This window comes from Dermacentor albipictus, chromosome 2 (genome assembly GCF_038994185.2).
Source record: "Dermacentor albipictus isolate Rhodes 1998 colony chromosome 2, USDA_Dalb.pri_finalv2, whole genome shotgun sequence".
In the NCBI taxonomy this organism is placed as follows: Eukaryota; Metazoa; Arthropoda; class Arachnida; order Ixodida; family Ixodidae; genus Dermacentor; species Dermacentor albipictus.
The window spans coordinates 188006213-188020322 of NC_091822.1; the positions used below are offsets into that span (position 1 = coordinate 188006213).

At 45.2% G+C, this 14110-nt stretch overlaps 1 protein-coding gene across 1 annotated transcript; it reads right to left on the bottom strand.

Moving 5' to 3' along the window:
* Positions 1 to 1720: 1720 nt before the first annotated feature.
* LOC135919268 (uncharacterized) lies at positions 1721 to 11685 on the bottom strand. The gene is made up of 8 exons (XM_065453002.1): positions 11571 to 11685; positions 10871 to 10935; positions 9959 to 10034; positions 9230 to 9324; positions 6722 to 6826; positions 6517 to 6555; positions 4074 to 4124; positions 1721 to 2074 (listed from the first exon to the last, which is right to left on the bottom strand). The coding sequence occupies exons 2-8, from the start codon at positions 10928 to 10930 to the stop codon at positions 1892 to 1894; spliced, it is 609 nt and encodes a 202-aa protein (XP_065309074.1). The 5' UTR covers positions 10931 to 10935; positions 11571 to 11685; the 3' UTR covers positions 1721 to 1891.
* Between the last annotated feature and the right edge of the window lie 2425 nt (positions 11686 to 14110).

The following is a 14110-nucleotide window of genomic DNA, read 5'->3' on the forward strand; positions in this document are numbered from 1 at the left end:
AGCAATGTTTTCGACATGCCTAATGTAATGCCATCTGGACCCGGAGCTGTGCCAGTGAGCAGCCGAACAACGTGCTGAAGCTCTTCCATTGTTACCTCTAAGAAATCATCCCCTGACCGAGCCCCTACGAAGTTTACCTGCAGCTGAGTTCTAAAGCACTGTTGTAAACCTTTAGCAATCTTATCTAATCATTCTAACAATTCTTTTGGTGACAGAACAACTGAGTTTATTTATGGGCACTGGAACGGCCTTGCGAGAGTGGAGAAACCTAAACAGTGCTTTTTATTACCAGTTTTGCATAAAAAAGGTATACCGTTTTTCATCATAATTATCGTTCGCTAATGAAACTGTTCTTTTAAATATAGCAGCAGACTTATAATTACTACAATTAATAAGGCACTGATTGAAAATAAGTTTCTTCCATGCAGCTTTTCAGTGTCTATAAGCTTGTGCGCAATCACTATTCCACCATGGACGATGAGTACTCCCTTTGGCAGATAAGCCTTCAAAGTCAGATTTTTTAATGGTACCGTTCAATATTGCAGAAAGGCTCAATCCTTTAATATCTCTTTCCATATACCTGTCATAGAAGGCGAAGTTGACTAAACTGTATTTTTTTTTAATTTTGAATAGCTCACAAAAGTCTGCGCATGTTTTTTGATGAAATCGGGGATTGCTAATATCAATGACAAGCGATGGTCACTACTAGCGGCGGCATCGACCGCAGCCCAAGAAGAGATGGAAACGCCTGAGGTAGCAAATGTCAAATCTAGGACTGATCGCGACTGCAGCGATCTCCGACCGCCGCGTGCGCGGCGAAACCGCAAGGAGACGGGGGCTATGCGGGAAAACAAGATATCAGGGGACGCGCGAGGGTCGCGCATCCCCACACAATCAATCAATCACTCAATCAATTAATCGCGTGCTACAGTACCGCGTGTGTACGTGCGGTTGCCTCCCTGTCTTCACATTCTGAGCATCGCTTAATGCGAAGTGCCGCAAAAGACGGAAACATAGAACCGAGAAATCAAACCGGCAATGCAATCACGTGCATTGCTCGACCCATTGTTTCGCATCAAAAATTTGTAAGACGTTTAAACTTTGTTCTAAGAGTGGAACGCGATAGCATTCAAAGGTCCCCGACTGCTTCTCACGCTTCCAGGCAACTTCGTGGGCCGATCTTCTGTCATTGTTTCGCACTCTGGGAAGATTTAACAAAAAAGGGATACGCTGTCGGTGTTTTGTTTCATGGCATTTGTTTGTGGGCTACCATTCTCATAATTCCGAGAAATAACCTTGAAAAGAACGTAAGACAAAAGTATGTGCAGCTTTAATGATAGAGGGACAATTTTAGCGACTTGTGGAAAATGCGTGGCTCGGGATGATTTTCTCGGCCGCGAACGCATTCTCCGACACCGGATTTTCTGCGACATGGGCCCTTAACGCGATCGCACTAATATACACATTGCGTGGAATATGTGTGTTGCGGACGGGGACAAAGGGACAGGAACCGAAGGTGCCAATATGTGCTAGCTGCTGCAGTTAGTTTGCGCGGGTCCGCACGTGCTACGTCTCCTGCTCGTAGAGATGTCTGTTTGCATGCGTACGCATCATTCCGGAGTGATGGTAGGCAGGGGTGGGCATAAAAAGCGCTCGCGTTCCGAAAAAAAGATTTGATTAATTTTCGTGACGTAACGTGGTAGAAACGCCAATGCCAGCATTTTTGCAGACATAATTTAATAGCCAAGGGGAAAAATAAAATCGATCGCAATAAAACGGGCAGAAAACGCTTAGAACATAGCGGAGAAACCCGGGCGTCGTGGTGCACGAGGCCTGGTCTCCCGACCGCGCACATTTGCCACGGCCGAGATCGAGGCAGAGTGCCAGGGAGCTACGGCGAGGCCCGAGTACGTTCCGGGCTCTGCTGCTCTTCGGGGGTGGCGGTGGCCGGCGAGTCCGGTGGCGACCCCTGGTACTCTGGCTCTGCCCCCGGATACGGCGACGTGTATGTGGCCTCCGACGACGCCTCTCTCAGGCGGCTGGTGTAGGCGTGCAGGCGCGAGAGCATGTACACCTGCAGTATGCGTTGTTGGGCGAGTTGGTACACATCTAGAGCGGGCTGTGCGAGCCCAAAATTAACAGGTGCGCGGGAGATCAGGTGCATGTACCTCGTACAGTGCAGCGACTAAAACGTGAGCAAATCAGTAGGGTGAGATCCAGGTGCGTGTTTCAGGCGGCTCGCCTATTGGGCGCCACTTATACACCCGTGAAGCTCCCATGCAGTCGGCGTCGTACCAAGGGCGATCAGCGACGGACGAAGGACTAGTTAAAATTTCTACTGATAGGCTTACATGACCCGAATAGCTGTCGCTATGCTACACGGAGTGGGTGAAACGTAGTGCAGTCTTACTTAGCGCCAGAAATAAAATTTGCTTTTATTTCTCTTTTTCTTTCTTTTTTGTGGGGGGAGGGGTGAGGGGACAGTGTCTGTTTAGGTAATATGACGAAATGTTTTGGCGTTCCACTTGTTTTTTTTAAAAAAAAAAGCCTGTGCGAGATGAAACTGAGGAGCACCAACGTATGTACAGTACAGTCCACTGTCAAAGGAACCACCTTTAGTATTCTGCCGCCGATTATCGCCGATCGAAGTGTGGTGGGAAGGCATGCAGACTATTATATTCAATGCATGAATGCATGTCCAAAGTATCATGCCGGCCACTTCTCTCGCGATGAACTTAAAGAAACGTTTCAGGTATATTGGCTGCAGTATCTAAGTGTTTCCTCATGAGTTTACCCTACTGTATATACAGGAGCAGAGGTGGGGGACGAATATCTTGATTACGCTGTGCTCGTCTGTGTTCCTACAAGCAGTGTTTCCAGATGTACCACTTGGGATATTTTCACTTTGGGGCGCGCAGTGACATATCGAAAACAGGCGGATGTTATAGCCAAAAAGTAGCCAACCATGCAGTCGGGCCATGGTAGTTTGTAACCAAATGTAGCCATCATTTCTCCTAGAAAAAGTGTCATGGAAACAAACTAACTTTTTTTTTTATTTGCAAGTGAAAGTGCTAACTGAAAGCATCAAATACACAGCCAAACCACGTGTTGAACTGGACTAGCACACTGCAGAGAAAGTAAAAAAAAAAGAATCGCATATGCGAGCATCAATCACATGCCCAAGCAAAGAGGTTTACTAAAAGAGGTAAAACTCACAAAGAAAAAAAAACATTAAATACAAATCATTCACCATGATTTCCCAGTAGCTAAGGTATAAAATTATCTGAAGACATTAGAATACAGCTTCCCACATATCACACTTTGAAAGTTAGGTGTAGTAAGCGCGGTCAATTATCACATATCTAAATGTCCAATATAATACCAAACAGTATTTTAAAAAATATCACATAATTCATTTCTCACTAAGCGAGTTGACTCATGAGAGATTAGCAAGAACAACATTTGGTTCAATACATAAAAACACTATTAAGTTTAATCAAGAAGGCAAATTTGGTTTGACGTTGCTGCAACACCCAAAGTGCTCTTTCAAATCACATTACACATGCAATATTGCTTCCAAAGTGCGTGTAGCCATTTTGTTACGGTGATCTGTTTTAGTAACGTAGACCTGGCTAAATACCCTCTGTACTGCGCCATTCGACACGGGCACGCAGAGTAGTGCAAAAGAAACCACTGACAAGTGAGTAAAGAGCGATTCGCCTGCGCTGTTTGGCACTTTTCGCGGCAGCTCACCAGAATTCATTCACATCGTCGCTCAGTTCAAGAGACGGGTGCATTGCCTGCAAGCTCACATACTCACTTTCTAAGGTTGACACTGTCTACTCTTATTTGAAGAGCAATTAAACATGCCTTCTTTTTTGCTTGTGTTCTTTTGGTGACCACTTACTGTGATCGTTATATCACACTGTGGAGAAATCAGAGGAGGAATTCACCTGAAAGGACCATGCCAAGCTCTAGATCCTCAACAATAAAAGCACAGTAAAAAAGGTTACGTTATAAGCACTGGTGGATTCAAAGTAGGTGAAATTGGTACGTTATTAAATGTAACAAACCTCGATGACCAGCCAGAATACCCCGTACCACAAGCGCAGATCAGTAGGTATCTGTAACAAAGAATATAGCATACTTGTTGTTTCGCTTAATTTAACCTACGCGGACAAAGCCGCATAAGTTATCACACGTTTATGTTTTACAGCAACGTAGAATAGCACGTCGGAAGCGTAACTCCCTTCTTTCCAGCTTTCATCATTTCGTCCCTATATACATTTTCGCCCGTGTAAGGCAGCAAATCCGTGCCTGTATTCACATAGCTGTTCGTAAGTTCGCAAGAACAAATGCCAGCCGACCGTCATTGCGAGCATACATAAGCAAAAGTGGATGGTCAATGGCAGATAGCTCTTTGAACGAGCGAAAAGATTTGAGAATTTGCCTCATGCTAGCTGTCTGGTAACCTATAACTTACTTTTCCTTTTAACTCTCAAGTTTATCTATGTACGAGTGATGTAACCAAATTATGTTATCTCTGAAATGATGTCTAGTAATAAGTGTTCGGTCACGTTGTAGTAATGGTGAAGAATCAAACGATGTCATTAGTGTGAACTGCCAATACTATGAGTATGCGTGACAAAACAGTCGAGACGGGAGATTTTGTTAAGCAGCTGATGCAGGAACTATTTATTCTTCTCCTGGCGTTCTTGTGCAATTCGTGTGCATACAATATAGTTTAACGCCAAATAAAGTAATAACACTGTGGTGCCAAATTTGCAAGAATATTTTGAAATTGTCTTTTTTTCATGTATGACGCATGAGGGATAAGGCGCATGAGGGATGATGGAAGAAAAGCTTAATTTAAGCGGCTTGATTAGTCCCCACCACCTGTTCGAAGAGCAATAAAAACAAATATATCCACAATGAAACTGATACAAAAAGGATACACACTGGAATAAGGTAGCAGTGTGTAACAAGATATGTAGTATACTTAATTACAACCAACACACATGACAATAACTTGAAGGAATAAGAAAAAAAAATACGCGTGATCATAGAGTGCGCAATCTAGGATACCAGTAATGCACATGAATAATGATAACAATAACAGTAACAAACCTTATAATAACTACTGTGCAGTAGACCCTGACAGACACTTGTTTGAAAGTTTGAATACACATGTGCATCATTCTCAATGATAATTGAAGCAGGATGACATCCGGGGTGGCAGTTCTAAGCATCAAGTGTTTAAAAAAATGTGCAGAAAGCATCGACGATGATTGTCAATGTAAGCGAATAGTCGAAACCCTTACAGAAAGCTATCCGCTTTATCAAGAGAATGAAGGTATATATATATATATATATATATATATATATATATATATATATATATATATATATATATATATATATATATATATATATATATATATATATATATATATATATATATATATATATATATATATATATATTTGTTGCATTGGGGACATTTAGGTATATTCTGCTGTTTCATTGAGCGGTTCCTTAGAGAACAGAGCCCTTAACCAGTGCCTCTGTAGCGGTGCCGGAGTACTCTTCCGACAGTCGCCACACAGGGAGAGGGCATATGAAGAGGAGGAGGGCTGTCCTTCCCAAGCACTCCGCCACAGCAGCTCAACCTTCAGATACCCCAAAGCTCTTGCACCGTAGCACGTGCCGGCAGGTCCGGCTGTTCTCACGTCTACAACGAAGCCGAGTCTTACATCTGCGCTGTTGCCAATTGCCTATGTTCACTATAACACTGGATGTTTAACAAAATCGAACTAAATATTGAAGACAAGGTGTTCTTCGTTTGCTTACTTCATACATATTTGGCATATCTGGTATTAGGGCTATGCTGTAACCACTTCAAGAAGAAAGAGAAAGGAAGGGTCAACCAATTGGCTACGCTAAAGAAGACAAGGTCAACGTAGTTCCCCAAAAAAACGATGCAAAGAAGGTACAAGATGAATGAATAAGGAATACGAGAAAAAAGACAGATTTACAGACAGAATAAGATATATAATCAACATTTAATCAACGAATCGTTGAACCGCCATGTACGTCGACCTTGTCCTCTTTAGCGTCGATACTTGGTCCATCCTTTCCTTTTTTTATTTTACCGTTGTAAATATCATAACTGGAACTCAAAACATTTAGCCTAACCTTGCGTTCGGCGGTGAATACGACCCGCATCTCGTTTGTGCGAGAGAACGCGCTCTTTGCATTGACGGTGAAAGCCCGACCACCAACCACCGACCATGAAAACAGGCGAAAGAACCAAAGAAAGCTCCTCTAGGAGGCGTGTTTGTCTTGTTCGTTTTATTCGCGCAGCTGGTTTTTCGGTCTACTTTTTTCTGTGCGATATCACACGAATGACCACGTTGAGGCCCTATATATATATATATCTTGCTGCTACAGAATAATTTTTAAAAAAGAGGAAACATCTCAAAATTGTTAGGACGTGGGTGATATGAACTGCCTTACCCAGCTCGCAATCTTGATAACGTTGACAACAGTTCTTGGCTGAAATAAAACACGAACGCTTACAAAGTTGCGCGACGTTACAAGTGCGTGCATTAAAGTACTATCACAGCCACTGTACTTACATTTGGAGACGTTCTATAAGCTAGTAACAGTCTCATCGTTGCAACCATCACAGTACACGGTAAGAGAAGGCTGCTGCACTTACCAAAATGAAGAATTCGTAGCATGCTACAGCCGCAGTGTAAATGAAGTTGCCGCACGTCCTGATGACCATGGCTGAATAAGCAAACGACATTCCTGATATGTAGTCCTGCGGAGACACACAAACCGACGCAAGTGAGTTCAGTTGAAATCATCGCATTTCCACGTACAGGAAGGGGACCGGGTGGGGAGGGTAGTGGGGCGCCTTTCTGTCTCCTGCTTCGTCATGCTTTTTACACTCTTTACGAGATGGACTAATTCATTAAGACGTTATGGAACACCAACGCGCCCAAATGTTTATCCCCGTATAAACAAATCTTCAGTAGGATCGACGTTGCAATGGGAATAGTTGAGATGTAGCAAAATCTGCCGCCAGCTTTGTCGTAAGCCGTTAAAGGTTATGCGGCGTGAACGCTCTAAAACACCCGCAGATGAGCTGGAGTAGATTATACGGGCTAACTTTCCGGCGACATATTGCAGCAACGAAGAGGCTTGCAAATAGGAAACCAGAAATCAGTGGCATCCGTAAAAAATATTTTCTGAATAAACGCCAACATGCAATATGGTGTTTGGAACTAAACTCAAGGGATTGTACTTCGATTGGTGGTCGCCCAGAGGGTCATGTTCAAGGTCTCAAATGTTTAGGAATCCAGCTATAGGCTTCTGAATTCACGGTGATTCGCTTCATGAATCCTCTTTCGCTTTTATTTATTTACGCTGCGTCAGCATGCGCATTGTTATAGTGTATTAAAACACTATGACATTATCGTTTACGGGAAATCGGAAGACAGAGACGTAGATGGCAGCACCAGCGCTGACAGTGACAACTTCTGTGATTTAATTGTTGAATCCTATAGAGCGTCAGAAATGTTGTGTTGCAAGATTTTCTTCGCCGAAGAAGAATTCCGGCAGAACCCATTTCACGATGACTGTCGACGTCATTGCGATTAGCATTCAAGCAATGCAGTGACACACTGTATTGCCACAGCCGAAACGCATTATGTAACCGCCGGGATCCTCTTTCGCTCTTATCTATGGACAAGCTGCGCCATAGCACGGCGCCCGGAAGCCCCCTCCTTTTGTGTGGCCTCCGAGATTTCACCGGCAGTGCGCCAGTGTTTCCTAACGCTCATAATTGATCCCTCGCTGCCCGCGGACATTCGTGGCCCAGCGCTAGAGCGTCGGGATATTGGGCTTGAGGGACCCGTATTACGCTAGATCGAATTCGCCCAGCACCGGATAAATTTTAAAGGATTTTTTAAAGTTGTAGAGTGGCGTAAAGAGGCTAGATAGATAGACACGAAGTGGCTGAAGTAAACTATAAGAATGTTAGTTGCATAAAGAAAGGTACTGCTATGATGTCACAATCATGTTGCTGTCGTTACTTTTACACCAACACCTACAAGTAGGTCCTCGTCGGTTAATTCTTGTGGTTCAGTAGAACAGAGATTTCGGCAAGTTGGACAAGTCAGCGCCCGTACTGTGCCCCTAAGATAATTCAATGGCAGTTCTGTATGCTCAATCGTTGCCTCAGAGGTCCGTGTATACCTGCGGAAGGTGCGCAAGTGCGATCTCGGAGGCAACGGCTCAATTCAACTCAGCTCCGCTAAATGGCACCACCAGCGGCTGGCCAGGTCCACGTCTCCGGTATTCCTAAATGATAACAAGATTAAACTAGTACGGCCGCTTGATCAAAAAGTGCTATTTTGATTCAGCGGGCTTGTGTTAGTAATGTACCATGTATCTGGCTTGGCGTATCAACTGTGCTCTTTAATTTGCAGTAAGTCTCACGCATACCCTAAAGTCTGAGGGCGAAGGTGGGGAGACGGACAGTAAGAAAGTAAGAAGAAGAGGGAAAAAAGGTAAATTATTGGTGCACGTACCCCTCAGAGGTGATTTTGACCGCTGCATCCTCAACGTGCCGCATTACGTTGGCCAACTTTTCGTTATCTCATAAAAGCTTGTGCGAGGGCTAGATAACTTGCCAAAGGAAGACGCTTTTGCTTCGGCTTATGTCGGTTTTTCTGTCACTTTTGTCATTTGACGTGCAGGAATAAAAATGCTAATGTAGAATTGTAATGGGAGATTCGAACCGTACGACCGATTTTGGGAGCGAGCACCATCCTACTAATTAAGCGACTCCCCTAAAACTGTGGTTCGAACTCGAGCCCAGCTTCCGAAGCAGGGACGCGAGAGGGAAGACCTGCTGACTCTGTTCCAAAATTCCCAGATACACTGTTTATTCCGTGGCCTGGATTTTGGACTAGCAGTCTCTGCCGCCCGGCGAAGTGATCTATATAGGCTGGAGAGGCACCACTCGACCCCTCACATTAAACTAGCCCTACTACAAAAAGAGCAGGACATGTTGCTTCGGAAGTATTTGAAATCGCCCATTGCAATTTACCATAAGTTACCTAGCGCATGGCTACCCTTGCCTCGTAAAATTTACGCGGGGAAATTTTGCTTTGTTATTTTTATGACATCGGCAAGCTCAGTGTGCTGTTCCACTCGCCTGCCTGGCTGCGTGGATCCAGTAGAGGCACATAAAGAAGTGCACCGTCTGCAGGAACACGTGGAGAGCCAGTCTCGAGAGTCTCTCGGGCCGATCTGCGAACAATTAAGGCACGCACGTATGAAGATGAACAAAAATTTATGCCGACAAAAGTTTGCGCAAGAACGTACATATACGTAGGGAATACAACACGAGCGCTACTATCATCGGAACGTTTACTTAGCAAAATATGGGTGATACATTAAACACTGCGCATGCGCTAACAGGAGTGAGAAACTATATAGCAAAATAAACAGAAACACGTCTTGTCTTCGTCTCTGTCTGCTTTTGCGGTTATTTTTGAGATAATTTAGCACAATCTTGAGCACCTCACAGTGCCCTGCAGTTGACCGTGAAATCTAACGAACCTAAAAGAGACGCGGCCAGTAAAGATATGTTTGATATGTTCGTGCGCAAATGAAAAATCTGTTAACCACATGGAACACGCTTGTTCGCCAGTAATCTTTATTAATTAATTCAGCCGCAGTTCCCATCGCAGTGGCCCGCTGAATACATGGCGTTGTGTACTGAGCAGAATGTTGCGGGTTCAGCACCCGGCCGTCGCGGCGGCATTGTTATGGGGGCAGAGTGCGGAAACACTCGTGTACTTATGGTTAGGTGCACGTTAAAGAACCTCAGGGGTTCAAAACTGCAAACTTGCAAAAATGAAAAAAAAAATGCGAAGCTCACCAGCATAATCCGAAATGTCGTAGATGGCCGTGTAGCCAAGCCGAGCCTCGCAAATGGTTGTGATGGCGACGACGACCTGTAATAACAAAGCAATACAGAGCTTAACTCAGCGAAAAGCTCTCAAAGCACCCGTGGGAGCTGTCTCTGCTTGCGCCAATTTCATTTGCGCAGATAAGCCTGCGCAGTCAAGGTGTATAACCGTATAATTTCGTGGTCATGTTCCTTCATTTGTTGTGAGCACGCTGTGCCTTATATACCGCTATCCGATCGCTATTCTGTATTATGAATTCCCACGCAAGACTATGCAAGCCTTCGAAACGCGAACGTGCTAAATAGGGTTTTGGGCAAAGTGACAAAGCAAAAGTGTAAACTATAGAAATGAGCATTCGGAGAGAAATTGTTTCTACCAGTCAGACTAAATGTAAAAAAAAAAGAAGTACCGATCTTAACCAATGCCACAGAAACGACCGAGATACCCGCCGTGGTTGCTCAGTGTCTATGGTGTTAGGCTGCTGAGCACGAGGTCGCGGGATCGAGTCCCGGCAACGGCGGCCGCATTTCGATGGGGGCGAAATGATAAAACACCCGTGTACTTAGATTTAGGTGCACGTTAAAGAACCCCAGGTGGTCGAAATTTCGAGAGTCCTCCACTATACGGCGTGCCTCATAATCAGAAAGTGGTTTTGGCACGTAAAACTCCATAATTTTGAAACGACCGAGTACCTTTTTACCACGGTGGTAGCAGATGCAAGAGCTTGCATTTAGTTCGTGTGCACCATATCCCTTGATCAGAACACTTTGAACAAATGCACGGAAAACGTGCTGTTGGGGGAAGGAAACTTGTACGCATCTTCTCAGCCGCATGCGGTTACGTCTAGCTAAGCGATATTTGAAGAAAACTGTGTGGCTCACGGTGTAAACAATGATGGCCTTCTTCGTGCCGCTATTGTTCTGCCAGAACTCGGAAGCCATAGATCCTGAAATGACAAAGCAAAGAGAGCACCTACAATACTCGCATCGACTTCTGCGTCGAACTTGCTCATACATAATTATTGGGGTCCTGAATAGCCAATGGATTCGTTGTTCTCTATTTTTCTCGTTATTTAAAGCATGTATTGGTATTCGAGTCCATGTGATCCGCAATATACCGGAATGACTACTCCGGATCAACTATGGACAAATAGGAAAGCATCAGCCCATTCATAGCTAAGTTATCATGACTTGTCATGATTATGACAGATCGCTGGCGAAGACAACTTTCGTTATCGAAATGTTGGCACCAGGTTGAGGATTCCCTTGTTACATTGTTACATTGTTCTGAATGTACTTTATCTTTCGGGATTTGAAAAGGGATTTCGGAAATGATGCCTTTGGTCGCAATGTCCGCACGCAGGTGATAAATACGTCAAAAGTTGGATGGGTGAATGTTAATGCTAGACGTTACTTAAGGTAAAAGCCAATTTTACTTCAATGTAAGTGAATCATGACCTAAAGACGAGTGGAAGGCAATGTTTCTCCGATTCTGATGCTAGGACACTATAACTTCAAGCAAGCTTGGTAAATGCGTGTAACTGCGTTCAATCGGGGTAGCGTTCAGCGTTGTATTCCTTACCAGAAAACTGCACAACCAGGACGGAGAACTGGTCACTTCTTCTTCCTGCCCCATATGCCAGTACCGCCACGTTGTAGTTGTTGCCTCAAAGCATGGCTTATACCCGCATGGGGGATGGCTAAACAGGAGGAGATAAAAAGCACACGCGACATACATAAAATGCAAACCAACAACAGCACACAAAAACGACTAACGCTGTTGTATTTTCAACCCACTGTTCATGCTGTGTGGTACTGGTCAAAAACTGAATGGTTTAACTGCGCGATCCGCCCCGTATACGGGAATAAGCTCTATTTAGTACTTAATCGAAACCGCACACCCTCGCCCGAGTAGTTTGCGTTTACTACTGTAGTAATCTCAATATTCGACAAAACATACTGTCTCATCCTCTCCTGACTTTCTACATCGTTGTTGTTCCTCGAATGATCATTCGTGCCTCTGAAGACAACTTGTACTATTCCTTACTGGAATTGCTCGCCATATTCGATCCACCCATTCAATATTTATTTACTCAAGTCCAACCTGGTGGCGTCCCTTTATTTAATTCCTGAAATGAACCTGAGTCTATTAAGCATGCGTTTTTTTTTCCTATTCCGCGGTCGAATTTCAATTCAAAGAAGAAGATGACGATGGTTGAGGTCGTCAACTATGACATGTACCTACTGCGTGGATATACCAAGAGGCGGACGTAGGGAAAAAACAAAAACAAACAAACAAACAAACAAGACATACTTTGAGAAAAAATAAGAAAAATAAAACAACGAAAAAGAAAAAAGTACCAAAAAGGAAGAATAATGTGTAATTGAGAAGTCCGTTATGTTGAGACGAGCGTAGAGGAGGAGGAGGAATAAACTTTTATTTTGGAAACAGTTTTCCGGGGTAAGCCCTGGTTCAACTCTCGGTGGGAGGTCTCCTCATTCCAGGAACCCTCTGGCCTTCGCTGCTTCCTTGGCCCTGGCAACGAGACGTCGTTGTTGTTCCAGGTCCTCGGAGACTAGCTTGGCCTCCCACGTTTCCATGAGGTCTTCGCTTTGTCTGGCGTTGCAACCGTCTCTCGGTGAAGGCGAGCGTAGAGATAATTTTTTTTTAAAGCATGAAATGTTTTTAGCTCCCCTTGTCGGCGAAAAGCCCGAGCCGTTATCCGGGAATGTTGCGAGAACAAAACGAGATCATGAGGGCAACCAGTCAAAACGTATGAAAATGCAATCTCTGGCCCCTAACGCTTTGTACAGGACCGCATTACATACGCTAGTTACAGCCCAAACAAGTTACAAAAAAGTGGCTGGGGTTCAACGTGGCTTGAACCTAGTTATACGAGCGAAAGCTCTGTTAAGCTTGGTTGTACACGATTCTTCAGCGCGTCTTCCCAGCGAGCTATGTCGGCAGTGAGCTCAGACCCAGCCTGGCGCCTGCGGCGAAGAGTTGACGCTCTCGCACCGTCGCGTGCTTCATCCATGTCGAGACTGAGCGACCAAGCGCCGGCGAAGCAGTGTGTGTTTATGGTGCGACGTTATCGGCGCACGGCCGAGCGTCGTTCGACGCCGGGCACGTCGGAGCGCGTTGGCAGCGTCCGGTTACGTTGGCTGCACTAGTGCGTCGAACCATCGGTCGAACTATAGACACTGTTCTCGCCAACGTGACATAACTTGCGCGTGCGATCACGCTATGTCGGACTATATATCCCTTTAAACCCTCGCCTAGTCACGTGGTACACAGCGGCGAGCTTGGAGGGAGGGGGGGGGGAATATATGAGGGAGCCTTACGTCCCGTAGCCAGCCGGCAAGCAAACGCTCCGTGAAGCCACAGTGGTGGTCCAACACGTGACCTCTTGCTTCGAAATCACTGAAAGAGAATCGAGTTTTGCTGAGGCGTTCGGTTCCCAGAGCTTGCCAGTAGTTTTTATTCGATACGCGCTTGTGCAGCTGACCTGCTTGTGGCTCTGCCTGCAGAGCCGGAACACTAAAACCAACCGCGCACTTTGACGTACGATCACGTGTTGGGACACAGGTTTGGGTTCAATCGCGTTGCAGTATACTCCCTTCTATCTTTTTTTCCTTCAATGACGGCGAGGCTCGAGCGAGCGCAGCTGCGACGTCTATCCGTAGCGGATCGCGTGACGTAACGTCACACCTTCACACTTCCGCGCCGACTGCTTAAGGTCAAACGCGCGCCGTGATTGACCTTGGGAGTTGCACCTCGAGGAGTAGAGCTTCCGCTCTAAACATATTGCTTCCGAGTTCTTCGCGATGTTTGTGCCCAATATCACTCAACGTGTAATTTCTAGCACGCTGAGGTTTTATTTCTCATTTCCAATAGCGACGTTCAAAAGGCATATACAAGGCACCATACGCTTCAATTCTGGGAAATGGAATTTGCTGCGGATCTACTGCGCTCGCCGAGTTATTGTGGGGCGGGGCGCCGGAGGCGTCAGGAAGTGCTTCTTTGTCTTCATGGAAAAAGGAAACAGTTAGGAGAGAAAGCATTACGTCACACAGCCAGGCTCGGCATTACACAGCCAGGCTTGGCAAGCGAACGCTCCG